The 26,093-nt window shown below is 46.2% G+C and overlaps 1 protein-coding gene across 1 annotated transcript in view; it reads left to right on the plus strand.

Moving 5' to 3' along the window:
• Positions 1-26,093, plus strand: part of LOC132575922 (perilipin-3-like) — a 53,108-nt gene that overhangs the window by 12,210 nt on the left and 14,805 nt on the right. The window contains exons 2-4 of the mRNA XM_060244605.1: positions 9,519-9,602; positions 21,486-21,568; positions 25,324-25,519. Of these exons, the coding sequence (XP_060100588.1) occupies positions 21,503-21,568; positions 25,324-25,519 (262 nt within the window). The 5' untranslated portion in view covers positions 9,519-9,602; positions 21,486-21,502. The remainder of the gene's footprint in view (positions 1-9,518; positions 9,603-21,485; positions 21,569-25,323; positions 25,520-26,093) is intronic.

The raw sequence follows: 26,093 nt of genomic DNA on the forward strand, positions 1-26,093 counted from the left end.
CATTACCTTTAAAGCCCTATATGGCCTGGGACCTGCCTACCTGAGGGACCGTCTCTCCCCACACGTTCCCCAGAGAGTACTGAGGTCTGGGACCCAAAATCTTCTTAACATCCCCGGGCCCAAGGAAGTACGTCTCAAGACAACGAGAGACAGGGCCTTCTCTACAACGGCCCGTATGTGGTGGAACCAGCTACCGGAAGAGGTGAGGGCCCTGTGGGATCTTACTCAGTTCCGCAGGGCCTGTAAGACGACCCTCTTCCGGTTAGCCTACGCCTGACTGGATAAATGTAGCTTTCTAGATTTCTGTGATTACTGTATAGTTAATACTAATTTTAAGGTTTTTAGGTTTTTAAATGCTGGGTTTTAAATGTTACTACTTTATTCCGATTTTATTGTTCTGTTGGTTGTTGTAAGCCGCCCTGAGCCACTCGTGGGAAGGGTGGGATATAAATCCCGGAATAAATAAATAAATAAATATAAGAAGAAGAAGTTGAAGAGGAGGAGGAGGATTAGATTTAATTTGATTAAAGGCTGGGCTCTGAACGATATACATCAGATAAGAAGCAAACAACATTACAACATTACTCTAGCCAACATTACTTTAAAAGAATAATACAGTAAAAATTCCAACCCCAACACTGTCCTGCTAACTTCCACTCGTGCTCACCAGTCTGTTGGAGCATGTGTGGAGGGGGGTGGGGGTAGGGAGGAAACATCTGGGGAAGTAGGCAAAAAAAGAAAGGTGCCAACTGTTGCTGTCCTCAGTCAAAAGCCTGGCAGAACATCTCTGCTTTACGGGACCTGCGAATTGCAAAAGATCCCATAGGACCCAGATGTCATCCCGCAGACAGTTCCACCAGGTAGGGGCCAGGACTGAAAAAGCCCTGGCTCAAGAATAGGCCCACACATTATGGAACTTGCCTCTGGCATATTTAACAGTGTATGTATGTGTGTCAGGGTTTTTTTCTATAAAAGGCCCAGCAGGAATTCATTTTCATATTAGGCCACACCCCTGACATCACCATTGTTTTAAACAGGGCTTTTTTGTTAAAAAAAAAAAAGTCCAGCAGGAATTCATTTGCATATCAGGCCACACCCTGTCACCAAGTCAGCTGGAACTGTGTTCCTCTTTTTTTTTAAACCCTTTCTTTTTTGCCTACACCCCCCACAAGTTTCCTTCACAGGGTTGCCAAGTCCCTCTTCCTCTGCAGCTGAGGACTGTTGTCTCTCGCATGCTTCGCATGTGGCATGATGGCATTACCCAGAAGTGATGTCATTGTGCCGGTGATGCAGCGCCAGAGATGCTCTAGGAATCTCAGTAAAACTCTATGGTACCATAGAGTTTTATTGTGATTCCTAGAGTGCCCCCAGCGCGACATCCCCAGCATGAAAAGAAGAAAGACAGACAATGTGCTGGAGAAGGGAGGGAGGAAGGGAGGCTCTTCAGCAAAAACAAAGTCAGGCACACACATTAGGCTTCCCAAACCCCCCCCCCCCCCGCCTTGGCGGGGGACCCCCGAAATTGCATCCTCCTCCCCCGCTCTCAAAAAATCTGGGGGCGGGGGGGGGAGAGGGAGAGAGAGAGAGAACATATCTTTAGGCATCGTGTTGTAGAGCTTCTGATCCATTTTAAAATGTGTCCCTTTAAGGCTGCACAGGAAACAGGAAGGGCTTCATGGGAAAGTAACAGTTTCCATGGAGAACGGCCCCTCCCTTTCTTTTCCTGTGCTGCCTTGCTTTCGTTTTCCCAGCAAGCACATTCTGCTGGAAGAAGACCAAGTACGGTAAGTATTTGTGTGTGTGTGTGAGAGAGGGAGGGGGCAGGGAGGGGGGATTCCCTGGTATGGAGGCCCTCCCCCCCCTTTAGAAAGCGTGGGGGGGAGGGAAATGTCTACTAGGCACTCTGTTATTCCCTATGGAGAACGATTCCCATAGGGAATAATAGGGAATTGATCCATGGGTATTGGGGGCTCTGGGTGGGCTATTTTTGAGGTAGAGGCACCAGATTTTCAGTATAGCATCTAGTGCCTCTCCCCAAAATACCCCCCAAGTTTCAAAAAGATTGGACCAGAGGGTCCAATTCTATGAGCCCCAAAAGATGGTGCCCCTATCCTTAATTATTTCCTATGGAAGAAAGGCATTTTAAAAGGCGTGCTGTCCCTTTAAATGTGATGGCCAGAACCCCCTTGGAGTTCAATTATGCTTGTCACATCCTTGTTCCTGGCTCCACCCCCAAAGTCTCCTGGCTCCGCCCCCAAAGTCCCCAGATTTTTCTTTAATTGGACTTGGCAACCCTAACACACATGTATCTGGAGTATTCTTTGCGTTTGGAGAGGAGAGTGCGTCTGAACACCACTGAGTCTCCACAGTCAGGCCTCAAGCATTTTTGACCCAGCAATCAGATTTTTAAATCAGCATTCAACATTTTAAGTTGTGCTCGAGGCCTGGCTGAGTATTTCTTATTACTTATATGGAGGGGCAGGGAGAGGAGAGAGAAATGATACAATGGTTAGACTCCAACTCTCCCTTATTTACCAGACAGCTCTTATTCTCTTGTCCCTGGCCCTGATAAAGCACTGTCTGCAGGAAAGGTAGAGAGGGAAATGGGGGATGCCAGTATTGTGTACAGCATGACACATCTCTCAGGGAGAACTGGAAGTGATGGCATGTTGCTGTCGGAATGGCTGGAAACACTATGATAAATTCTATGTGATGTCCACATCATTCTAGGAATCACGGAACTCTATGGCTTTACCTCTACAGAGGGTCCTGCCTTCCTCTGTCTGAAGTTGTCTCCCAGCACTGGTATTCAGAGGTTTTCACTTTGGATGATGGTAAGATCACCAGCTGGTCTCCTCACTCCAATGGAAACAAAAATGCAAAATACTTTCAGTCAATATTTTTATAGAGCTTTCCACTACAGTCCCAAGATCTCTTTCCCTCACTCTCTTCCAGTTGAGATCTTATTAGTATATACTAGGGCTTTTTTGGTAGAAAAAGCCCAGCAGGAACTCATTTGCATATTAGGCCACACACTCTTACATCACCATTGTTTCGCCTAGGGCTTTTTCTGGGGAAAGCCCAGCAGGAGCTCATTTGCATATCAGGCCACACCCCTGACACCAAGCCAGCTGGAACTGCGTTCTTGTGTGTTCCTGCTCAGAAAAAGCCTTGGCATATACTAAAAGTCAGGGTTTTGTTGTTGTAGTTGCCATCACCCTACACTTTCCTACACTTAACTTCATTTGCCACGTTGCCCACTCACCCACTTTAATGATAACCTCCCAGAATTCTTCACTGTCTACCTTGATTTTCACTGTTTTGAACAATTTGATATCATCCCCAAACTTAGCCACTACACTGCTCAGCCTTCCAATTCTATTTTTTGTTGTTGTCCAGTTGCACAGTCGAGTCTTGACTCTTTGCGACCCCATGGACCAAGTCACGCCAGGCCCGCCTGTCTTCCACCACCCTCCAAAGTCCGCTCAAAGTTGTGTTAGTTACATCAGTAATGCTGTCCAGTCATATCGTCTTTTTGCCGTCCCCTTCTTCTTTTGCCTTCTATCTTTCCCAGCATCAGGGTCTTCTCCAGGGAGTGCTCCCTTCTCATTTGGTGGCCCAAGTATTTGAGCTTCAGCATCTGACCTTCCAGGGAACAGTCTGGGTTGATTTCCCTTAGGACTGACCAATTTGATTTTCTTGCAGTCCAAGGAACTCTCAAGAGTCTTCTCCAGCACCACAGCTCAAAAGCATCTATTCTTCTGCGCTTGACCTTCCTTATGGTCCAATTCTATAGCCACCTTGAATGTCACCATTCTGAACAACTTGGTGTCATCTGCAAACCTGACCACTATGGCTGCTCACCCCCAGTTCCAGAAGATGTATTAACAATATCTCAATACTGATCTTTGTGGGACTCCATTTCACTTCTCTCTTTTGTGAGAGTCCGTTTGTTGTAGTGGTTGTGTGGACTCTTATCTGGGAGAACGGGGTTTGATTCCGCACTCCTCCACATGCACCTGCTGATGTGACCTTGAGTCCATCACAAGTTCTCAAAGAGCTGTTCCTCTCAAGAGCAGTTTCTGTCAGAGCTCTCTCAGCTCCACCGACCTCACAAGGTGTCTATTGTAGAGAGGGGAAGGTAAAGGAGATTGTGACCGCTCTGAGACTCTGAGATTCAGAGTACAGGCCAGGATATAAATCCAATATCTTCTTCTTCTCTCTTTTGTGAGAACTGTCCATTTATTCCATCCCTATTTATTGTTTTCCCCACAGTGGTAGAGCACCTGCTCAGCATGCCTAAAGTTGCAAGTTGAATCCCTGGGATCTCCAGTTTAAAAATATCATGCAATGGGTGATGTGAAAGACCACTAGCTGAGGGTCTAGAGAGCCCCTACCATTTGGATTAGACAATACTGACCTTGATGGACCAATGATGGAAGATCCTTGACCGGCCTTCGTTTATGATTGTATATTCTCTGTTTCCTGATTTTCAACCTATTTTTAATCCCTGAAGAGAGCATATTGCTGAATACCAGTTGCTAGGTGGCAATAATGAGGGGAAGGATATTGTCTTCTGTGCCCCTCCTTTCGGGCCCTCTGATATATCTGTGGTAAACAGGCTCCTTAACTACTTGAACCTTTCGCCCTTTTTTATATGTTCCCAGAATAACAGCAATTCATTCCGATTCATACCCACGGGCGAGAGAGGGGGGGGGGGATATGTTTTTATGACAACATAGTCATTCATTCAAGGCTATCTAGGGCTGGATTTGAATCACAAAGCTTCGTACCATGTCAGAGATGCCATCGTCACAGTCTCCATGAACTTTTTGCAGTCTTTCACAATGTTCTAATTGCCCAGAAGCACGTCAGCAAGATAATGAAACCATCACTTCGTGTTAACTCAGTGGGATGAAAGAGGAGAGCTCTCCATGGAGAGATTTGAATGCTGTCAGCGGAATATCCTCTTCTGAGGGACCTCAGCGTTCTAAGACACGAGACCACTGCATTGTTGATGCGTTCTGCTGTGGGGGTGGGAGAGAATTCTGACTCTTATGAAGAGAAAGCCCTTTCCCCCGCACCGCTATAAGGGAAATGTCGTTCCATTTGGGGTGGAAGGACAAAAACATCTCCCAGAAATTGCAGAAGCCCTGTAAAAGTAAGACTAAATTTTAAAGCTTTCTCACGGTACCCAGCCTCTAGGGTTGCCAAATCCAACTCAAAAAATATCTGGGGACTTTGGGGGTGGAGCCAGGAGCAAGAGTGTGACAAGCATAATTGGACTCTAAAAGGAATTATGGCAATCATATTTAAAGGGACCATGCTCCTTTTAAATGCCTTCCTTCCATAGGAAATAATGGAGGATAGGGTCACCTTCTTTTGGGGCTCATTCAATTTGACCCCCAGTCCAATCTTTTTTGAAACTTGGGGAGTGTTTTGAGGAGAGGCACCAGATGCTATGCTGAAATTTTGGTGCCTCTATCTCAACAAACAGTCCCTCTGGAGCCTCAGACACCTATGGATCAATTCTCCATTATACCCTATGGGAATCAATCTCTCTAGGGTATAATTGAAAGCCAAGCAAGCATTTCTCTCCCCCCCCTCCCCCGCTGCTTTCTGATAACCCTGAAGTGGGAGGAGGGCCTCCAAACTGGAGGATCTCCTGCCCCCACCTAGGGATTGCTGCACACTAAAGGTAACCACAGCTGATAGGTAAATACACACTTACATAAAGCTGCAAATGCTACTTAACAGATTAACATTTACTTCAGTGTAAGTCTGGCAAAGCAAGCTCTCTCCCCGCCGCCCTTCCTCCCCAAGGGAGAAGCCTCAGCCAAAGGAGAAAATAGAGGCTTCGCTCTGTAGTTCCTGTGCGATTGAGCAAGCCTGGCAAAGCATACTGTGGTGCAAAAGGAAGCAAGAGAGAGGGAGAAGGAAGCAGACAAGAGCCAGTTGGTCGGAGCCTGATAGGCGCTCAGGCTGCGTGTTTGACACTCCTGATTTAGATCAACACCGAAGAGTAGGATTTTATCCAAAACCCAGCATTTAATGATGACTGATTTACATGATTTGTAAGTAATCTAATTAAACAATTGCCTGCTGAGTGGAGCAGATACACAGCAAGCTGGGGTGGGGGGCTGGGTGTAGAACTCAGTTGGGTTGTGTGAGGATGCCCCTGGCCAAAAAACCCATTGCACTGTGCTGTATGGTTAAAAAGAAATATGGTGAAAATATAGTTGGTTAATATAGCAGAGTTGGCTCAGTCATAGAAGTGTTCAAGTGTGATACTGAGTGCAGTCAATAAGTCACCCAAGAAGTATATTTTGTTCTTGTTCCGTTGCACAGTCAAGTCCGACTCTTTGCGACCCCATGGACAAAGTCACGCCAGACCCTCCTGTCTTCTGCCATCCTCCGAAGTCTGCTTCAATTCGTGTTTGTTACATCAGTAACACTGTCCAGCCATCTCATCTTTTGCCATCCCCTTCTTCTTTTGCCTTCTGTCTTTCCTAGCATCAGGATCTTCTCCAGGGAGTGCTCCCTTCTCATTTGATGGTCAAAGTATTTGAGCTTCAGCTTCAGCATCTGACCTTCCAGTGAACAGTCTGGATTGATTTCCCTTAAGACTGACTGATTTGATCTTCTTGCAGTCCAAGGGACTCTCAAATCTTCTCCAGCACCATATCTCAAAAGCATCTATTCTTCTGCGCTTGGCCTTCCTTATGGTCCAGCTCTGACAGCCATACATTACTACTGGGAATACCATCGCTTTAACTATACGGACTTTTGTTGGCAGGGTGATGTCTCTACTTTTTATTATACTGCCCAGGTTCACCTAGCTGTCCTCCCAAGCAGCAAATGTCTTTTAATTTCATGGCTACAGTCACCATCTGCAGTGATCTTGGATCCCAGAAATGTGAAGTCTGTAATTACTTCTTCCATGTCTTCCCCTTCTATTTGCCAAGGTGTGATGGAGCCAGATGCCATGATCTTAGTTTTTTTGATGTTGAGTTTCAAGCCTACTTTTGTGCTCTCCTCTTTCACCCTCAACAAGAGGTTCTTTAGGTCCTCCTCATTTTCTGCCATTAGAGTAGTATCATCTGCATATCTGAGGTTGTTGATACATTTATTCAAATAACTTCAGCCCATGTTCAGGTTGCAGTTGAAAGGAGAGAGAGAAGCAGGGCTTTTTTGTAGCAGGAACTCCATTGCATATTAGACCACACCTCCCTGATGTAGCCAATCCTCCTGGAACTTACAGTAGGCCCTGTATTAAGAGCCCTGTAAGCTCTTGGAGGATTGGCTAGATCAGGGAGGTGTGACCTAATATGCAAAGGAGTTCCTGCTACAAAAAAACCCCTGGAAGCCTAATCTAAAGTGCATTTCCCCTATCACAAGTGGCCAGATACTCCGGCATCATGTATGTGGAAGAATGATGGCACTGTTTCTACAGAAGAGACCTGTAGAGATGTGTAACCAATGCTCCTTCTTAGCTGTGGAGTCTGTTGAGCAAAAATTCTACTTTGTGAGCTACTGGCGTTAAAGTTGTTAGCTACTGCATAAATTAGAGTGCTCTGGGGTTATATTTCCTGAGCTAAGACAAAAATGTGTGAGCTGCAGGCTAAAAAACTGTGAACAAGCTCATGCTAACTCAGCTTAGAGGGAACACTGCATGTGACTCCATTAGGGCTGCCAAGCCCCCGGTCCGGGCAGGGAATCCTGTGCCCTGGAGGTTCCCAACCCGCTGGTCCACATAGGGCTGGTGGCGGAAACCTCTCCCTACGTCGCCGGCATGATGACATCACCCGAAAGTGACATCATCAAAATGGTGCTGCACATACGGGGCCACTCTAGGCATTTCAGGGAAAACTCTACGGTTTTCCCAGATGCTCTAGCCATTTGGGAGGTAAAACTCTATGGTACAATAGATACCATGGAGTTTTAACCTTCCAAATGGTTAGAGCATCCAAGAAAACCATAGAGTTTTCCCAGAATTTTCCATAGAAAACCATAGAGTTTTCCCAGAAACACATCACAGCTTTCTTTGCCAGGCTTGCTCAATCGCACATAAGAACATAAGAGAAGCCATGTTGGATCAGGCCAATGGCCCATCCAGTCCAACACTCTGTGTCATACAGTGGCCAAAAACAAACAAACAAAAAACCAAGTGCCTTCAGGAGGTTCACAAGTGGGGCTAGAAGCCCTTCCACTTTGCCCCCCCAAGCACCAAGAATACAGAGCATCACTGCCCCAGACAGAGAGTTCCAACAATACGCTGTGTTTAATAGCCACGGATAGACCTCTGCTCCATATGTTGATCCAGTCCCTTCTTGAAGCTTGCCATGCCTGTAGCCACCGCCACCTCCTGTGGCAGTGAATTCCACATGTTAATCACCCTTTGGGTGAAGAAGTACTTCATTTTATCTGTTCTAACCCGACTACTCAGCAATTTAATTGAATGCCCACGAGTTCTTGTATCGTGAGAAAGGGAGAAGAGTACTTCTTTCTCTACTTTCTCCATCCCATGCATAATCTTGTAAACCTCTATCACCCCGCAGTTGGTATTTCTCCAAGCTAAAGAGCCCCAAGTTTTTTAACCTTTCTTCATAGGGAAAGTGTTCCAAACACAGGAACTACAGAACTAAGCCTCTGTTTTTGCCATTGGCTGACCAGCACATGAAGCAACTTATGTACAAAAGTCCACAATGCCCAGCCATTTTGTTTTCCCCTGGGTCTTAGGCTCAAAGCATTGACCATGAGATTTCTGTAATGAATGTCAATAAATCAAAAGTAGGTTTGCAGCTTTCAGAAACACACCTGAACAGCATACTCAAGATTGCTACAGCACAGACATTGTCTCCAGATTTTGATGCAATAAGGCTTCCTCGGGAGGTGGTGGGCTCTCCTTCCTTGGAGGTTTTTAAACAGAGGCTGGATGGCCATCTGACAGCAATGAAGATCCTGTGAATTTAGGGGGAGGTGTTTGTGAGTTTCCTGCATTGTGCAGGAGGTTGGACTAGATGACCCTAGAGGTCCCTTCCAACTCTATGAGTCTATGAAGAGGTGTCAGTTATCAGAGACTGTTAAATATACAAAATATTGCAAGGGTGTTAATCTTTTAAGCATATTTTATTTTAAGTTTTTTAAAAAAATCTTTAATCATGTTTCTTTGTGTCCTTTATAAAGTGTATATCACTGCTACCTGGCATTACATTTTATGACACACATGGCCCAGCCTGACAAGGTCTTGTTTATGTCAGATCCGACCCTCATAACAAATTAGTTCAACACCCCTGCCCTATGAAGTTGTCATAAATTAGCAGCGACTTGACAGCAAAAAAAAAAAAAAGGCAAATTGTCTTCTTCCCAAAGATGAAGATAGGAAGAAAAGCACAGAAAACAGACACTCAATTTACTTTGGAAGATTGATAGATGCTTTAATATCTTGCACAGTCCCCTACTCAAAATTCTCAGCACCTGCCCAACCAATGTTTCCCTGTTCTGCTCTTTATTTCTAGAAACAAAGCTACAGACACTACGCCAAGTTCTTGCCACATTGATTTCACCCCGGGTTTCTGCTCTTTTCAGTGGCTCACCTCCAGGTAGGTAATAGGATTACTACATGCTCTCTGACATTTCAAGGTGGCTGTCATTGAAGAAAGTGGGGGTGAGACTGCTGACTAGCTAGATGGTTAGTAGGATCTGAATAACGTCTTGCTGGGCTTGTCTTCCTCAGTGCTCACAGGCAGCGGTCCCCAACCTTTTTGGTACCAGGGACCAGTTTTGAGGAAGACAATTCTTCCAGGGACCGGGGTGGTGGGGGGGGGTGGTTTTGGGATGATACAATTGTGCACTTTATTTCTGTTAGTTTGTAGCTAAAAAAAATTAGTGTGCAGCTAAAAAAATGTGAACTAGCTCACACGAACTCAGCTTAGTGGGAACACTGTTCACAGGATGTCTGTTGTGGGAGAGGAAGGTAAAGGAGATTGTGAGCTGCTCTGCGACTCTGAAATTTGGAGTGGTGGGCAGAATATAAATCCAATGACTTCTTATTTTTATGATTACAATAATGAAATTATACAACTCATGGCCTGGTTCCTAACAGGCCACGGACTGGTACCGGTCCATGGCCCGGGGGTTGGGGACCCCTGCTTACAGGTACTAAATGTGTGGGCAGACCCAGGAACAAGAGCTTCCGGGTGGGAGCTGTAGGGGAAAGAGCCAGATGGCTCTTGTCTTTCCACTCTTTGCCTGCGGGCAGAAGATGGACTAGCAAAGAGGCGGAAGACTTGATTGGTGCACAGAAGTCTGCCCCTTTTTCCTGTTTGTTTCTGTTTGGTTTTTTATTTGTATTTTAGGCATAGAGGGGAGAAAAGCAGGATATGCAGTCATAAATCAAAAAGACAGAAATAGGGCCGTTTCAATGTGCTTAATTTGTTGGATTCCATAGAAAATTTCTGTTAGTGGAAAGGGGAAACTTTAACCCATTCCCCTCACCCACTTCAAAGTCTCCCTTCATGCTATTCCTGGGGGGGGGGGGGGCTATTCCTCAAGAACAGCAGTTTAGGGATGATTTGAAGTCAGGGCTTTTTTTGAGCAGGAACGCACAGGAACGCAGTTCTGGCTGGCTTGGTGTCAGGGAGTGCAGCCTACTATGCAAATGAGCCCCTGCTGTGAAATAGTGGTGACATCAGAGAGTGTGGCCTAATATGCAAATGAGTTCCTGCTGGGCTTTTTCTATAAACAAAGCCGTTTGAAGTCATTGAAGAGTTATTGTGGAATCAAAGCCAATGCCTTTATTGTTATTCTAAATATATTGATTAAGGAGTTAAATCCCATGGAAATAAAATTCCAGGGTGGCAGTTGCGGTGATCCCCTGTTGTCAGAATTAACTGAGAGTCTTGTGATATGTTAAAGGTGAACAAATTTATTGTGAGATAAATACCTGTGAACCCCTGGCTCCAGTTGTAACCTTCTTGAGCCTGTTTTGGCAGGAAGGGTGGGATATAAATCCAAATAAACAAACAACAGTGATAGATCCATAAATTCATATGATTCTTGATTCATATGATCCGGAAAAAGGGTCGAGGGAAATTCATATGATCTGTCAAGGGAAACAGCTTAAAATCCAGCAACTAAATAAAATCAAAAAGGAAAAAAAGATATACATAAAGAAAAAAAAATAACAGTGGTGGCAGATGTACACATAAGCACCACATTAAAATTCACTGCGTGCCGATCCTCATGAATTTATCATATTTTGTGTGTTAACAAAATCGGCCCCTCTGGTGGCATCTTAGAAATTATCATATATAATATTTAAAAATAAGGTTTTGTACAAGGGATGCAGCAAAGACTCAGAGGCACAGACTGAATGTTGGATCCAATAATGAAGAAATATGCATAGTATAGTATATCTGTGCAGTCAAATGCTTATACAGGCCTTGCCTTAGCACAGTGGCGGTTGTGTTTCTGAGGAGAATATTAACTAACCCCCCCCCTCCTTTCCTCTCTCTTGTAAACAGGTGACTCACCCAAACAATATAATTAGGCATGAGGCACTGTGACCTTTATTAAAGCTCTGACCCAAAAAAAAAAATCGATTTTTTTACGCAGAAAAAAAAAATCCAATCTCCTATTCTTCTTATGAAGAGAAAGAATGAAATGTGTCTGTATCCTCTAAGCAAGGCCAGGCGGATGGGTAGTACCAGAGACTATAGCCAATGTGATGATGCAGTTTAGGCTGTTGGACTGGGACTGGAGATGATAATAATAATAATAATAATAATAATAATAATAATAATAATAATAATAATAATAATAATAATAATAATAATTTATTTTTGTATCCCGCCCTCCCCCGCCAAAGGCAGGCTCAGGGCGGCTAACAAGACATGGCATGCACCATGATTACAGTAAAATACAATCCTTACTATAAAACAATTAAATAGTTAAATTACATTCATAAAATTAAGTTAAAATTAAATAAACAGTTAAAACATTATAAATTATAAAATTTCGGTGCTACAGCTCAGACTATATATAGGATGGCTGGATATCATTTCCCGGGTTTCATCTTAAAGCGAGCCGAAAGAGGGCAGTTTTGCAAGCTCTGCGAAACTGATTTAGGTCTCGCAGGGCTCGCACCTCCTCTGGGAGTTGATTCCACCATTGGGGAGCCATTGTTGAGAAGGCTTGCTCCCTCGTTGTTTTCAATCTAGCCTCCCTTGGTCCAGGGACTTTAAGAAGATTTTGAGAGCTAGATCTCAGTGCTCTCTGAGGAACATATGGGGAGAGGCGGTCCCTAAGGTAAGCAGGTCCTCGGCCATATAGGGCTTTACAGGTAATAACCAGCACCTTATAGCGAACTCAGTACACAATTGGCAGCCAGTGCAGTTCCCGCAGCCGAGGCTGCACATGTTCCCACCGAGGTAGTCCAGGTTCAAGTCTGCATTTGCCATGAAGCTTGTTATAGGCCCTTTTCACGTTATCATTCTAACCTGGATGTTATTTGTTACTAGCCCATCATCAAGTAAAGTGATACAGTGATCTTCCTTCCAGTAGTGAGCCGTCTCTGGAGTGATCTGGCCGTTTCAAACAATGTCCCTTTCTTTCCTCTTCCCTTTTCCCATGTGCACGACCTTTGTGTCAAAGGACTGCTCATTTTAGAAGAGGAGGAGGAGGAGATTTATACCCTGCCCTTCACTACCTGACAGAGCTCCTTACAATCTCCTTTCCCTTCCGCTCCCCATAATACACTCACTGTGAGGTAAGTCAAACTGAGAGAGCTCTGACAGAAACTGCTCTTGAGAAGAACAGCTCTTTGGGAACTTGTGACTGACTCAAAGTCACATCAGCAGGTGTGTGAGAACCAGTTTGGTGTAGTGGTTAAGTGTGCGGACTCTTATCTGGGAGAACCGGGGAAGAAGAAGAAGAAGAAGAAGAAGAAGAAGAAGAAGAAGAAGAAGAAGAAGAAGAAGAAGAAGAAGAAGAAGAAGAAGAAGAAGAAGAAGAAGAAGAAGAAGAAGAAGATGATGATGATGATGATGATGATGATGATGATGATGATGATGATGATGATGATGATGATATTGGATTTATATCCCGCCCTCCACTCCGAAGAGTCTCAGAGCAGCTCACAATCTCCTTTACCTTCCTCCCCCACAACAGACTCCCCTGTGAGGTGGGTGGGGCTGGAGAGGGCTCTCACAGCAGCTGCCCTTTCAAGGACAACCCCTGCCAGAGCTATGGCTGACCCCAAGGCCATGCTAGCAGGTGCAAGTGGAGGAGTGAGGAATCAAACCCAATTCTCCCAGATAAGAGTCCGCACACTTAACCACTACACCAAACTGGCTCTCCTCCACTTGCACCCGCTGGAATGGCCTTGGTCAGCCATAGCTCTGATAGGAGTTGTCCTTGAAAGGGCAGCTGCTGAAAGAGCTCTCTCAGCCCCACCTACCTCACAGGATGTCTGTTGTGGGGGGAGGAGGTAAAGGAGATTGTGACTACTCAGAGACTCTGCGATTCAGAGTATAGAGCGGGATATGAATTCAATATCTTCTTCTTCATATGGAGAAGTGGGTAATCAAACCCAGTTCTCCTAGAGAAGAGTCCACACACTTAACCACTACTTAACCACTACATCAAACTGGCTTTAAAAGGAGAGCAATCTCTCAATAGGATCATATGAGGTGTTTAATGAGAGAAAACAGACAATACCGTTACAGTATGTTCAGTATTCAAACATTTTATTTGCGAAGATTGCAGCTTTATTAAGAAAGAGCCATGCTGTGCCTCCACAGGGACCATGAAGCCAGCCTCCTCAGGGAATAGGTCACCTTCAGACACAGTTCACCTGTGTAAAGTAGCCATCACAGATCACCTATGTCACCATGGTTACAGATGTCACATGACAAATGCTGTTGTTTATATTTATACACTGCTCTTCTCCCCAGTGGGGCTTATAGCATCAGTCTCCTCTCCTCCACTTTCTCCTCACAACAACATACTTTGTGGGAGGTTTGGCTGTGATAGAGTGACTGGACCAAGATTACCCAGCAACCTTCTATGGCAAAGTCAGGATTGGAACTTGGGTCTCACAGATCTAAGTTTGACACTCTAACCACTACACCATGATACCCAGAGGAAGCAAACCTCTTGCTACTAATGCTAGAAGGCAGCATCAGGGAAGGGTCCCTATGCCCTGTTTGTTGGTGCTCCAGGGTAACTGGTTGGCCACCATGTGAAACAGGAGGCTGGACTAGATGGACCATCAGTCTGATCCAACAGGGCTCTTCTCATGTTCTTAGGGTGCTGGGCTAGATGGACCACTGGTCTGATCCAGCAGGGCTCTTCTTATCTTCTTAGGATTCTGGACTAGATGTACCACTGGTCTGAGCCAGTAGGACTCTCCTTATGTTCTTAGAATGCTGGACTAGATGAACCATCGGTCTGATCCAGCAGGGCTCTTCTTATATTCTTAGGATGCTGGACTAGATGGACCTCTGTTCTGATCCAGCAGGACTCTCCTTATGTTCTTAGAATGCTGGACTAGATGAACCATCGGTCTGATCCAGCAGGGCTCTTCTTATATTCTTAGGATGCTGGACTAGATGGACCTCTGTTCTGATCCAGCGGGGCTCTTCCGACATTCTCTCAAGAGCTAGAATTTTTTTAAAATTATACAGCCAACAGTTGTCACAAAACCCCCTAAATAAAAGTAAACGATACAGAGAAAAACTCAATGTTGAAAGATAAATAGGGTTGCCATCCTCCAGGTGGGGCCTGGAGATCTTCCAGAATTACAACTGATCTCCAGACTACAGAAACCAGTTCCTCTAGAGGAAATGGCACTTTCAGATAGTAGAATTGATGTATTATCCTCTTCTGAGCTCCCTCCACGACCAGATTCCACTTTCTCCAGGCTCTACTTCTCAAATCTCCAGGAATTTCCCAGCCCATGATCCTACGCTTCCAGCCTGTGATCCTATATATGTTTATTCAGAAATAACGCCCACTAAATTCAGTAGAACTTCTGGTCAAGCAAGAGCTGTAGGCTTGACTAGGGATACGATATTTCAGGAGGAGTCACAATGGAACCAATTTACATATGCAACGTGATTGGCTGGCATTGCTTTCTACCTCATTGTTTGCCATCTGAAGACACAATGGGAGTGCCATAGTTTGCCACGGGTTCATTTTCCAGGAATGTTTTAGCCAATAGTGAAGCAGCCATATCTTACCTAAACTCATCCTTATGTGCCCACGGGAGGACATTCTGAAACGTGCCACTGTCTAGAAGGATTTTCCAGAGGGCTGATGTAGTCTGGTCTGTTGCTAATGGGGAACACCCAGAATGTTAACATAGCGATCTGTCAGTGTGAAGAGTAAGACAAATGGATTTATTCAAATAACGTACTATAATACCAAGCTTGGTGCTACCCTACCAAAGGTAAATATGATCAGATGCTGTGGTAGATCTAACAAAGGGGTTTGCCCTTGGTCAGGCTGCAGAGTAGAAGAAAACTGTAGGTTTATACCCTGCCCCTTCTCTCTGAATTAGAGCCTCAGAGTGGCTCACAATCTCCTTCCCGGACAACAGACACCCTGTAAGGTGGGTGGGACTGAGAGAGCTCTCCCAGAAGCTGCCTTTTCAAGGACAGCTCTGCGAGAGCTATGGCTGACCCAAGGCCATTCCAGCAGAAGCAAGTGGAGGAGGGGGGAATCAAACCCAGTTCTCCCAGATAAGAGTCTACGCACTTAACCACTGCACCAAACTGGCTCTCATGATGACCATGAGCTGCCAAATCGGGGCTTCTGATGACCATGAGCTGCCAAATTATTTTTTAAAGAGCAGATGTCCCAGCCTACCTTTTTTGTTCAGTCAGGACCCTGGACAGCGGTCTCTCTGAGCACAGAAAAGGGAAGCAAAAGGATAAATAGCACCTAGGATGGATGTTCTTGATGACCCAGGCTAGCCCAGTCTCATCAGTTCTCAGAAGCTAATCAGAGTCAGCCATGGTTAGTACTTGGATGGGAGACTGGGAAGGAAGCACACTTTTATCTGCCCTGTGCACAGGCAGGCAATAGTGAACCACTTCCGGACATCTCTTGCCTTGAAAACCCTTCAGAGGTCACCATACGTTGGTTGCAATTTGGTGGCACATTGCCTGCGGAGACAGGATGGAAGGTTGAAGCGATGATGGTGTGGCATAGCCTGATCTCATCAGATCTTGAAAGCCAAGAAGGATCAATGCTTGGATGGGACACCACCAAAAAGACTTCCCAAAGGAAGGCAATGGCCAACCACCTCTGCGTCTCACTTGCCTTGAAAGCCCCTTGCTGGGGTCACCATAAGGCTTGGATGGGAGACCACCAAGGGCAACTCTGCAGAGGAAGGCAATGGCCAACCACCTCTGCTTCTTACTTGCCTTGAAAGCCCCCTGCTGGGGTCACCATAAGGCTTGGATGGAGAGATCACCAAGGAAGGAAGACTCTGCAGTGGAAAGCAATGGCAAACCACTTCTGATTCTCATTTGCCTTGAAACCCCTTGCTGGGATCACCATAAGGCTTGGATGGGAGACCACCAAGGAAACCTCTGCAGAGGAAGGCAATGGCCAACCACCTCTGCTTCTCACTTGCCTTGAAAGCCCCTTGCTGGGGTCACCATGAGTTGGAAGCTAAACAGGGTTGGTACTTGGATGAGAGACCGCCAAGAAAGGCTCTGCAGGGGAAGGCAATGGCCAACCACCTCTGCTTCTCACTTGCCTTGAAAGCCCCTTGCGGTGGTCACCATAAGGCTTGCATGTGAGACTTCCAAGGAAGGCTCTTCAGAGAAAGGCAATGGCCAACCACGTCTGCTTCTCACTTGCCTTGAAAGCCTTGCAGTGGTCACCATAAGCCTTGCATGGGAGACCACCAAGGAAGGCTCTGCAGGGAAAGGCAATGGCCAGCCACCTCTGCTTCTCACTTGCCTTTGAGGTGGTCACCAAAAGGCTTGCATGGGAGACTTCCAAGGAAGGCTTTTCAGAGAAAGGCAATGGCCAACCACCTCTGCTTCTGACTTGCCTTGAAAGCCCCTAGTGGTGGTCACCATAAGGCTTGCATAGCAGACTTCCAAGGAAGGCTTTGCATTGGAAGGAAATGGACAACCACCTCTGCTTCGCTCTTGCCTTGAAAGCCTTGCATTGGTCACCATAAGCCTTGCATGGGAGACCGCCAAAGAAGGCTCTACAGGGAAAGGCAATGGCCAGCCACCTCTGCTTCTCACTTGCCTTGAAAGCCCCTTGAGGTGGTCACCTAAGGTTTGAATGGGAGACTTCCAAGGAAGGCTCTTCAGAGAAAGGCAGTGACCAACCACCTCTGCTTCTCATTTGCCTTGATAGCCCCTTGCAGGGGTCACCTAAGGTTTGAATGGGAGACTTCCCAGGAAGGCTGTTCAGAGAAAGGCAATGGCCAACCACCTCTGCTTCTCACTTGTCTTGAAAGCCCCTTGCTTGGGTCACTGTAAGTTGGTTACAACTTGAGGGCACTTACGTATGTAGGATGGAAGGTTAACTGCTACTTTGTTTTCCCCAGGGTAGCTATGCTGACATATTCTCTGAGCCTGTGCTGAGAGCTCAAAAAGAAAACTTATCCCAATTTTTTTTTAAATTAAGTTTTTATTTGGATAGAGAAAGGTGAACTTGTTAGGAAGGCAAAAAGGAGTCAGACACTAAGGTAAAAGAAATAAAATCATAAATGCATCTATTAACGGCATACATTCCATAGCTATCTAAAATACCTCGTTTTTGGTCTGATGACCAATGGGATTCAGAGCTCTTTGCTCCCGCAATGATAGTCGAGAACAGAAGAAAGAATAATGCCATTTGTGGGGGGGGGGGGGTGTCTCGTTTTCTAGACAATTTGAAAACTGGTAACCAGACACGTCATTTATCTGATTTCAGTGGGTGGGGTGGGGGTCTTCCCTCTTCTGGTCATGTGGGTTCTTCAGGAACCAATCTAAGGTTTGGGGGGAGAATCATCCATAGGTTGTCCTTCCGCTAATTGTGGCTAGATGATTGGAACTGTTGAGCCTTGGCCTACCTGTATCAATCTCTTTGGGATTCACCTTCCCATTGAGGCTTTCTCCCAGCTAGCAGAACTGTGGAGTTCTGGCAAAACAACTCAACAGTTTCATCTTAGATACAGCAGAAAACCAGGAGAGGTGACCCCTATTCACCATAGTTAAGTTTGCATAAACATTGGGAGCAGGGCTTTTTCCCCCACTGTAAAAACAGAGCAGGGGTGTCAAACTTGCCAAACCAGGTCCCCGGAGGGCTCCTATCAGGCCCCTAAGCAACTGGCTGTCATCTGCTTCCTTCTCCCTCTCTCTTGCTTCCTTCTGCATCACAGCTTGCTACAGAGCAAAACCTCTGTTTTCTCCATTAGATGAGGCTCCTCCCTTGAGGGAGAAAGGAGGGGAGGCAGAGCTTGCTTTGCCAGGCTCCCTCAATAGCACAACAGAGCTACTGAGCCAAGCCTCTCTTCCCCTAGGGAAGAAACGAGTCAGAGCTTCCTTTGCTTAATTCCCTCAATCCCATGGGAGTAATACAAAGAAAGCACCTTTAAGACCAACGAGTGCTAATGTTCTAAACATGTTTTGTTTTTAAGTTTGTCTGTGTCGTTTATAAGGTTTATATCTTTGCTATCTAATCTTAAATAGGAACACACATGGCCCAGCCCAACATGGCCCGGCCTGACAAGGTCTCATTCATTATCAGATCCGGCCCGCATAACAAATGAGTTTGACACCCCTGCTCAAGAGGGAAATGAAGGAGAAACAATATTATTTTCATGCACGACAGACTTACTTCTATTTTAAAGCAGGTTCTGAACTTTAGACATGGCACCAGCTTTCTCCGTTCTTTTTCAGGTCTTGCTTTTGGTGCCTAATGCTGAAGCTGCCGTGTTTTTTTTTTGGTTGGGTCAAAGACTGTTAAGGGAAGTCCAACAATTTTTGTAAACATTGAAGAGGTTATGGTTTTGACTGACATGGAGGATACCATAGTCCCCTGGTGTTCCTCATGATCTTTCAGACATTTCCTGAGAATTTTGTTTCCACAAAGAGGTTCTGGGAGTCTATTTCGGTGAGTTTCTCCCAAAAAAATGCCTTCTTGGGCTCAAGAAATAATGACACTCTTGAGTTCAAGATTCTGTTTAGAAATCTGTGTTAATAGTGGGGTGCTTTGGGGAGAGAAGGAATGAACCAGAAACTATCGAACAATCTCATGTCACCTTGCTCCTCTGCGATTGGGTTGTGTTATATTATAGGGAACCAGATGTAGCTCAGGGCATCCTATCCTGAACATACATGACGCTGCTGTATACTGAACCAAACTCTTGGTCCATCAAGGTCTGAACTGTCTACTCAGACTGGCAGCAGCTCTCTAGGATCTCATGCAAAGGTCTTTCACATCACCTCTTGCCTGATCCTTTTTAACTGGAGATGCCGGGGATTTGAACTTGAGACCATCTGTGTGTAAAGCAGGAGCTCTTTCACTGAGACCATCTGTGTGTAAAGCAGGAACTCTTTCACTGAGCCCCAGACCCACAGATACTGAATCAGACCACTGGTCCATCAAGGTCTGAATTGGCTACTCAGACTGCTCTCCAGGGTCTCAGGCAGAGGTCTTTCACATCACCTACCACCTGCTCCTTAGTGGAGATACCAAGAACTGAACCAGGGACCTTCTGCATGCCAGCCAGATGTTCTGCTACTGAGCCACAAACCTCTTCCTGTGTCATCTTACATAACTCAGGACCAGGGCTTGTTTTGTAGAAAAAGCCCAGCAGGAACTCATTTGCCTATTAGGCCACACCCCCTGACATCACTATTGTTTCACGCAAGATGTTTTGTAGAAAAAGCCCAGCAATGACTCATTTGCCTTTTAGGTCACACCCCCTGACAGCACCATTGTTTCACGCAGGACTTTTTATAGAAAAAGCCCAGCAGGAACTCATTTGCATATTAGGCCACACACCCTGTGCCAAGCCAGCTAGAACTGCATTCCTGCTCAAAAAAAGCCCTCACGGGGCGAAGACTAGAGAAAAAGGGAAAGTTTACGTAGCAAATAATACAAAACTGGCAAGAGATCAGATCTGGCCTTTTACATGCTCTCCCCAGGAGTTGATTACTAGATTGTTTTTAATTAGGGGAAATATTTCATTCTTCACGCTTTTCTTTGCCAGGGAGATTGCGTGCGTTGCTATGGATAAGCTATGTTTCCCCTTTCATCATTCAGAGGGAAGAAAGGCAGAATACATGTGTCACAGTAGCATTAGAGAAGGTTTTTTTACCCAATTACACAACATGGGCCTCTCATCTGAGAGCTTTTTGGGTCAATAGTTACCTTTCAACATGTTTTCAGAAGTGAGCGGTGGCTCAGTGGTAGAGCATCTGCTTGGTAAGCAGAAGGTCCCAGGTCCAATCCCCGGCATCTCCAACTAAAAAGGGTCCAGGCAAATAGGTGAAAATCCTCAGCTTGAGACCCTGGAGAGCCGCTGCCAGTCTGAGTAGACAATACTGACTTTGATGGACCCAGGGTCTGATTCAGTATAAGGCAGCTTCATATGTTCATATGAGCCTCTCCCATAAGCCAGTTAAATGCTTCTTAATGTGATGTTTGTGAAGAATGAAGAATGCCAAGTGACAGGTTCTTAAGTATGATCCTTCCCAGCATTCACATCGCGCACACACACACTTTTATCTGCCCCTTTCTATTGCTCTTCTTCCTCTGATTAAGAAACTGGCATCTTGTTCGATATTTTTGTTCATTTTTCCCCCGTGCTTGAAGATTGTAGTAATTCAGTAATTTAAGAAGACGAACCTGGACATGACCCAGCAAAGATTCTGATGTCTGTTTTTGCCATGGAAGAAGAGAACACATTTGGTGTAGGGCTGAGCTAGGAGCAGGGAGAACATAAGAACATAAGAGAAGCCATGTTGGATCAGGCCAATGGCCCATCCAGTCCAACACTCTGTGTCACACAGTGGCCAAAAAAACCAAGTGCCATCAGGAGCTCCATCAGTGGGGCCAAGACACCAGAAGCCCTCACCCTGTTGCCCCTCCCAAGCACCAAGAATGCAGAGCATCACTGCCCCATACAGAGAGTTCCAACAATACGCTGTTGCTAATAGCCACTGATGGACCTCTGCTCCATCAGTGTCTGAGTTCCAGTCCCTGCTCTCAGCCTAATAGCTCTCAGAATTGCCATGCTAAAAGGGGGGGGAGGAGAGACGCTTATACTCTCTTGCAAGTCCCCTGGGAGAACGGTGTGACAAAAATATAATAATGCCCAGTAATGAGATAAGAGAAGTTCTTCCAGCTTGAGAAGGAATAACCCGCTTCTGCTCTCACACATTGTGCCCAACCCACTGGGCCCATCTGTGGCCATTAAGCCACCATTTTCCCCTGACTTCATCGCCCTCTTTCTTCCTTTCCAGCGAGCAGCAACGCCACCATGTCTTCCACCCCAGAACCAACTACCACGTCCTCTGAGACCTCTGAAGAAAGCCTTGAAGAAGGGGTATGGAAAGCTTCTTTGTCTGCTTTGTTTCTTCCTGGAAGATGATGGGCTTTGTGGTTTGTGTTGGGTAGGCCTTTCATGGCCAGAAGTGACCAGATAGATCGCTGCCCAAGCTGAGCCCTCTGTCTTCATCAGCGTCAGGGGTGGTATTCTAGCAGGAGCTCCTTTGCATATTAGGCCACACACCCCTGATCTAGCCAATCCTCCGAGAGCTTACAAAGAAGAGCCTTGTAAGCTCTTGGAGGGTTGGCTACATCTCTGTCTTCATCAGCGTCAGGGGTGGAATTCTAGCAGGAGCTCCTTTGCATATTAGACCACATACCCCTGATGCAGCCAATCCACCAAGAGCTTACAAGGCTCTATTTTGTAAGCTCATGGAGGATTGGCTGCATCAGGGGTGTGTGGCCTAATATGCAAAGGAACTCCTGCTAGAATTCCATCCCTGATCAGCGTCACATAACTTGCTGAGAAACTGAAGAAGAGCTACCCTAGGAAACATAATGGGTGAATTTGTATTAAGTTATGGCCATACAGATCCTTAAGAAAATCTTCTAGGTAGACCTCGATCAGGGGTGGCCAAACTTGCTTAACGCAAGAGCCACATAGAATAAATGTCAGACGTTTGACAGCTGCAAGACAGGAAGGGCGGGAGGCAGGCAGGCAAATAGATGGGGGAGGGAGGAAGGGGGGAGAGGTGGAAAGAAAGTAACTTTATGCATTCTCCAAGCCACAGGCTGGCTTGGAGAAATGATATAACGAGACAAATGTCTTCTCCAAATTGGCCAATGAGATGGTGGGGGCTTTGAGAGCCATACAATATGTGCAAGAAGAGCCACATGTGACTATTGTTTTATAAGCTATATGAATGTGGGCAACCTGGCACGTTCCCTCGTTCTGCTTCACGTACTCCCTGGGTACAGAGGCATCGGGGCAAGAGTGAGGAAACAAACATTTGTTGAAGCAAAGCAGGACTGGAATGAACATCAGCAAATTAATCACAGGCTCACAAACTCATCATAGTTACACAGCCAGGGCTTGTTTTGTAGAAAAAGCCCAGCAGGAACTCATTTGCATAATAGGCCACCACCACCCGATGTCACCATTGTTTCATGCAGGGCCATTTTTGTAGGAAAAGCCCAGCAGGAACTCGTTTGCATATTAGGCCACACCCTCTGGCACCAAGCCAGCCGGAACTGTGTTCCTTTATGTTCCTGCTCAAAAGCTCTGGTTACAGCTAAATTCCTGTTTTGTATTCTGGCTGAATGGAGGCAGCAAATCAATTAACAATACAGGCAGGTCCTCCCTCCCACCCCCATTTAAAATATTTCTATGCTACTTTTCCGCAGTCTCCAAGTAGTTCAGTAGTAAAAGTAAAAGCAAGGAACACACGTCAAAAGGAACACGTTTGGAAACATCACCATCTTCAAGTACTTGAAGGGCTGTCATATAGAGGAGGGTGTGGAATTGTCTTCTGTGGCCCCAGAAGGTAGGACCAGAACCAATGGGTTGAAATTGAATCAGAAGAGTTTCCAGCTCAACATTAGGAAGAACTTCCTGGCCATCAGAGCGGCTCCTCAGTGGAACAGACTTCCTCAGGAGGTGGTGGGCTCTCCTTCCTTGGAGGTTTTTAAACAGAGGCTGGATGGCCATCTGACAGCAATGAAGATCCTGGTAATTTAGGGGGAGGTGTTTGTGAGTTTCCTGCATTGTGCAGGGGGTTGGACTAGATGACCCTGGGGGTCCCTTCCAACTCTATGGTTCTATGATCTCTAGAATATAGCCTAGATGGAAACCCAGTTCTTTAAGTATCCCCCTGCAAAAGAGATACATTGCAGCCTTTCTGGAACCAAAAGGTGATTTCACTTCTGGAACCTTTTCTGGAAGAACATGAAGTGGAGTTACACAGAATCAGATCCTCAGTCCTCAAAGTCAGTATTGTCTACTCAGAATGTCAGCAGTAGTCCAGGGTCTCAGGCTGACAGGGGTGTAACCAGGATTCAAAAAGTGTACGGGCTTTTAAAAAAGTCGAGGGGGGGAGACCCTTTCCTATCCATTGTGGGGCTCGCCACTTCTCAGAAGCTTTCTTCTGCCAAAAAATGGGGGGGAGGAGCAGGCTGTGCCCTAGGGGGCCCCTGAAACCTGAGGGGCCCTGCCCCCGTAGGCCCCAAACTGTGGCTAGTCCTGCAGGCAGAGGTTTTTCACATCACCTCCTGCCTGATCCTTTCCACTGGAGAGGCCAGGGACTGAACCTGGATGGTGAGGGGTCTGGAGACCAAGCCCTGTGAAGAAAGGTCGAAGGAGCTGGGCATGTTTAGCCTGGAGAGGAGGCGGCTGAGAGCTGATATGATCACCATCTTCAAGGACTTGAAGGGCTGTCATAGAGAGGATGGCACAGACTTGTTTTCTGTGGCCCCAGAAGGTAGGACCAGAACCAACAGGTTGAAATTGAATTGAAAGAGTTTCTGGCTCAACATTAAGAAGAACTTCCTGACCGTTAGAGCGGTTCCTCAGTGGAACAGACTTCTTCGGGAGGTGGTGGGCTCTCCTTCCTTGGAGGTTTTTCAACAGAGGCTGGATGGCCATCTGACAGCAATGAAGATTCAGTGAATTTAAGGGGAGGTGTTTGTGAGTTTCCTGCATTGTGCAGGGGTTGGACTAGATGACCCTGGAGGTACCTTTCAACTCTGATTCTATGATTCGGCATGCCAAACACAGGCTCTGCCACTGAGCCCCAGCCCCTCCTTATTAAGAAGTAGTTTAGGGAACAAAGCATATCCTGCTTCTGGCTCCCTGTGTCCTCACTTGGCATAGCAAGTTGGACCTGTTGCCGTGATCTTAGGTGGTGTATTCATTCATTCTTTCATTCATTCATTCATTCATTCATTCATTCATTCACTCACTCACTCACTCACTCACTCACTCACTCACTCACTCACTCATTCATACAAAGAGATGGGCCTTCAGGTAGCTGGGTCTGACTCCTCCCAGGCATGAAGATAGGGTGGCCAAGTCCAATTCAAGAAATATCTGGGGACTTTGGGGTGGAGCCAGGAGACTTTGGGGGTGGAGCCAGGAGCAAGGTTGTGAGAAGCAGAATTGAACTCTAAAGAGAGTTCTGGCAATCACATTTCAAGGGACCGCACACCTTTTCAATGCCTTCCTTCCATTGGAAATAATGAAGGATAGGGGCACCTTCTTTAAGGGCTCATAGAATTGGACCCGCTGGTCCAATCCTTTTGAAACTTGGAGGGGGTTTTGAGAAGAGGCATCGGATACTAAGCTGCAGATTTGATGCTTCTACCTCGGAAAACAGCCTCCCCAGAGCCCCAGATACACACAGATCAATTCTTCATTATACCCTGTGGGAAATGGACTCTCTTGTGAATAATGGAGTGTCCAGCAGACATTTCCCTCCCCCTTCCCTTTGCTTTCTGATGACCCTGAAGCGGGGGAAGGGCCTCCAACCCAGGGGATCCCCTGCCCCCACCTGGCGATTGGCAACCTTAGTCAGATGTGTTGCGGTGATCTTAGGTGGTGTATTCATTCATTCATACAAAGAGGTGGGCCTTCAGGTACCTGGGTCTGACTCCTCCCAGGCATGAAGACCTTTAAAAGTAGGATTTTCTCCTCTGCATCTAATTCGGCTGCCAAAGATAGACTGAGCAGGTATTTCCACTGCAGTGTCGACGTTGCCACTGAACCAGACAGCAAATATTTGATTGATACGATTCTTTCCTTGCTTTTTAAAAATTCAGAATGTCTTAAAGAGAGTCACCAGCCTTCCTTTGGTGACCTCAGTCTGCAACCTGGTCTCTGCAAACTACTCCTCCATGAAAAGGAAAAACTCCTGCCTTCAGTCGGTGTGTAACGGAGCAGAGAAAAGCGTCATGTCCCTCACCGGAGTGGCAGTCAGTCGGGTGCAGCCGATTCTGACCACGTTTGAACCTCAGAGTGAGTAAAACCAAGAGACAGAACTGGCCTTTGAGTGTACTAAAAAAGGTAAAGGTGGTCCCCTGTGCAAGCAGCAGTCGTTTCCGACTCTGGAGTGACGTTGCTTTCACAACGTTTTCACGGCAGCCTATTTATGGGGTGGTTTGCCATTGCCTTCCCCAGTCATCTACCCTTTCCCCCCAGCAAGCTGGGCACTCATTTTACCGACCTCGGAAGGATGGAAGGCTGAGTCAACCTGGAGCCGGCTACCTGAACCTAGCTTCCACCAGGGATCGAACTCAGGTTGTGAGCAGAGGGCTCCGACTGCAGTACTGCAGCTTTACCATTCTGCACCATGGGGCTCTTCTTGAGTGTACTAAATGTATGCAAAACCAGGGCGTGTTTTTTTTTTTGTTTGGTTGGTTTTTTTTAGCAGGAAAGCACAGGAACGGCATTCCAGCAGGCATGGCATCAGAGGATGTGGCCTAATATGCAAATGAGTCCCTGCTGGGCTTTTCCCACAAAAAAGCCCTATGTGAGACAATGGTACTGTTGCAAATGAGTTCCTGGTGGAGTCCCCCCCCCCCTTACGTAA

This window comes from Heteronotia binoei, chromosome 8 (genome assembly GCF_032191835.1).
Source record: "Heteronotia binoei isolate CCM8104 ecotype False Entrance Well chromosome 8, APGP_CSIRO_Hbin_v1, whole genome shotgun sequence".
In the NCBI taxonomy this organism is placed as follows: Eukaryota; Metazoa; Chordata; class Lepidosauria; order Squamata; family Gekkonidae; genus Heteronotia; species Heteronotia binoei.